Genomic DNA, 2,996 nt, shown 5'->3' with positions numbered 1-2,996 from the left:
GGGGCCGCGTGCTCGGGGCCTTGCCGGGGTGCTCGCCCACGCGGCGAAGCTGGCTAGCTATAGCTAGCACGGCGGCTGGCTAGCTAAGCTAGCTAGCTAGCACAAGCACGCCGCTGTGGCCGCGCGTCCGCCTGCCTCGCCAGCCCCGCCATCGCCTAGCCAGCCCGCGCTTGCTAGCCCCACCGTCGCCGAGCCTGCCGCGCGTCCGCCCGCGCTCGCCAGCCGCCCGCAGCCCAGTCCCGTCGTCGCCGAACCCGCAACAGCGCGTCCTGCGCCGCCGCCCCCCGCCGCGCCCGCAGCGCCGGCCCGCGCCGCCGCCCACCGCCATGCGCGCCGCATGCCTGCGCGCGCCCTTGCCCGCACGCCGCGCCGGCCGCGCCACGGCTGGCGCTCTCCCTCGTCCGCCGTCCTTGCGCGCGCCCGCATGCCTGCGCGCGCCCTCGCCCGCACGCCGCGTCGGCCACGCAGCAGCTCACACCCGCCCTCGCCCGCACCCTCGCGCCGCGCCGGCCGCGCCGCACCTCGCCCTTGTCTGTGCTCTCGTGCCCGCAGTGGCATGCGTCGTGGTGGTGGGTGCGCGTGGTGGGCCAGGTACAGAAAAGGAGAGAGTGACAGGTGGGGTCGACGGCGGACACAGACGGACGACGAGGACGCGAAGACGTCCGCTTTCTATCCGCTTTGGCCCCAAACCGAGAGCAACTTTAGTCTGGAAATGGGGCAAAAGCGGACACAAACCGGACGAAACGTCCATATGCGCCCATGCGTTGGGTCGTTCGATTTGTCCGTTTTACCCCAAACGGACACAAACGGATGATTTGGGGTTGATTTGGGTCACACGGTGGAGTTGGCCTAATGGACCGGGACAACAGCCACCCACTGCAAATGACCTGCACTGTGACAGTTTGTGGCACGAATCTCAGAGAATACTGACGGCCGCGATAACCTGCGTGGGTGCACTCGAGCGTAGCCGCACCTTTCCGTAAGCTGATATGTTGGAGCAAAGGAAGAAGTTGCGAGAGCCCAGGTCCAGCACCTTGACCTCCGGGTTCAGAGCTGCACGCATGCCCAACACATACAGAGTATCTCATCGTGAGTGATCGATGCAGCTCGAAGTTGGACTGGAAAACTTGGAAAACTAATCAATTGATCAATGGAATACATCATAGACGGCTTGTTACGTATAAGTGCCGACGAGGGCGTGCTTGGAGAGGTGCAGCTCGAACCGTGCGCCCGCGTCTGTGGCGCCGTTATCGGCGGGGAGCGGCGGCCTGTGCCCCTCGGCGGCATAGGCGGCGACGGCGGCGCGAGTGAAGTCGGCCACGGTGGCGTCCGCACCCAGCAGCACATGCACGGGCCACAGGCTCTGCTGCACCGTCACGTTCATCAGCAGACGCGTCAGCCGCGGCGCCGGCCTCTCCGACAGGGCCGCCACCGGGTGGCCCAGCAGCGCAGCTACCGCGGCTGGCACGTGCACGGAGCTCCTCATGCTCATAGCCCGCCGGGAAGGAGAGAGAAATCAATCAAGAATTCAAGATCGATATTGACGGTGCGTACGTACGTGGTTTCTAAAGGAGCGAGAGAGGAGCTATTGTCTCACTGACTGATGTTCGCACTGACAACTTATATATACCATAGTGGTAGTGAGCAAATTCGATATGGTATTGGTCACGGTGTGAGGCCGGAAGACGACGATTGAATAATTGAATTGGTGATGGGTAGTGACAGCCTGATAGGTGGAGGGAGCGAAGAGGCACGTACGAACGATACGAGGCCACGGGGCGAGGAGGAGGCCACGGTATGCACGACGGCATCGATGGAGCTCATCAACGGAGGGACTCTGGCTATGCGGTGATTGGTGGTCGTTACGTGCTACGGTCGTGGGCACCTGCTGGATGGCCGGGGGCACGGCGGCCGGGCAACTAATAAACGTCCACTTCTTCCCGAAGACTCGAAATGATTCTACTATGGAAACGGTCGCCTAACTGACCAAATGGGCAGGGCAGGCTACCATGTCTCGGACTTCAATTGAACTCTCAATTCTAAGCGGGTTGTTTTCTTTTCCCTTCGACATTTCCTTTTGGTCATATCACACACACAAAAAAAGACATTTCCTTTTGGTATCTTGTAGGAATTCTGTTATTTTCATTTAAAAATCAGTGGGAAATGCTGATGCCTGGTTATTGAAGAACTTCACAGTTGGTCGTTGGAGCTATCTTCATGCATGGCCAGCTTTGATAAGACAGATTCAGCCAACAAATTGGTGCAATTACCACAAAACTCAATGCCCACATGGCTACCTTGACAAACTTGAACACAATGGGTTGTTTTGCTGGAAGATGGTGCTCTGAAAGAAGGAAAATAAAAAGGCAAAGATATGGAGAGTCCATGGGGTGTCCCACAGTGTCTGAGGCGGAGGAGGCCGACATCGACGGCCAGAGCTCATCGAGCTAACAACGGCACTCCTCCAGCTACTGGATGTTTCTTCCCCAAGCTTATGTTGTTGTCCTGCGTGGTGCTCTGCTCGCTTCCAAGGGCTTCTCTGGCTTCTAGCTGCATTTGCGCTTTAATTTACATATCTTTGCTAGTAGTTTGTCATAGCCTGATAGCTTTTTACATAGAACCATGTATCTTCTTGTTGTCTCTTTTTCCTTTGGTTCCTATGTTTGTTCGATGCAATCGTAGCCGGTCGATGGACTTCTTAATTCAAAGCCAGGCTCTCAATGAGCCTTCTTTCCAAGAAAAAAGACAAAGAACAAGAATTGACATGAACGGGTATACAGTGGACTAAGCAAAACACCTCCCCATCCAGCATAACCTGAAGATCCCTAGGAATATATGTTTTTTTGGAAAAGGAGGATGTACCCCCGGCCTCTGCATCTGGATGATGCATGCAACCATCTTATTAATTATTCACAAAGCCATCACAAGGTATTACATCAGTAAGCCTGAAACCACCATCTTGGCAACATATGTCGCTACTCCTATCCCCGTGATGA

General features: G+C 56.8%; 1 protein-coding gene across 1 annotated transcript; it reads right to left on the bottom strand.

Annotated features, from left to right (window-relative positions):
• Positions 1 to 916: 916 nt before the first annotated feature.
• LOC109749062 (uncharacterized) lies at positions 917 to 1,533 on the bottom strand. Its single transcript, XM_020308057.3, has 2 exons — positions 1,189 to 1,533; positions 917 to 1,053 (listed from the first exon to the last, which is right to left on the bottom strand). Exons 1-2 carry the CDS (start codon positions 1,490 to 1,492, stop codon positions 917 to 919), a joined length of 441 nt encoding a protein of 146 aa, XP_020163646.2. The 5' UTR covers positions 1,493 to 1,533.
• Between the last annotated feature and the right edge of the window lie 1,463 nt (positions 1,534 to 2,996).

Source organism: Aegilops tauschii, chromosome 7, assembly GCF_002575655.3.
Source record: "Aegilops tauschii subsp. strangulata cultivar AL8/78 chromosome 7, Aet v6.0, whole genome shotgun sequence".
Classification (NCBI taxonomy): domain Eukaryota; kingdom Viridiplantae; phylum Streptophyta; class Magnoliopsida; order Poales; family Poaceae; genus Aegilops; species Aegilops tauschii.
The sequence above is the reverse complement of the archived record's forward strand: the minus strand, read 5'-3'. Positions and strand labels throughout refer to the sequence as shown.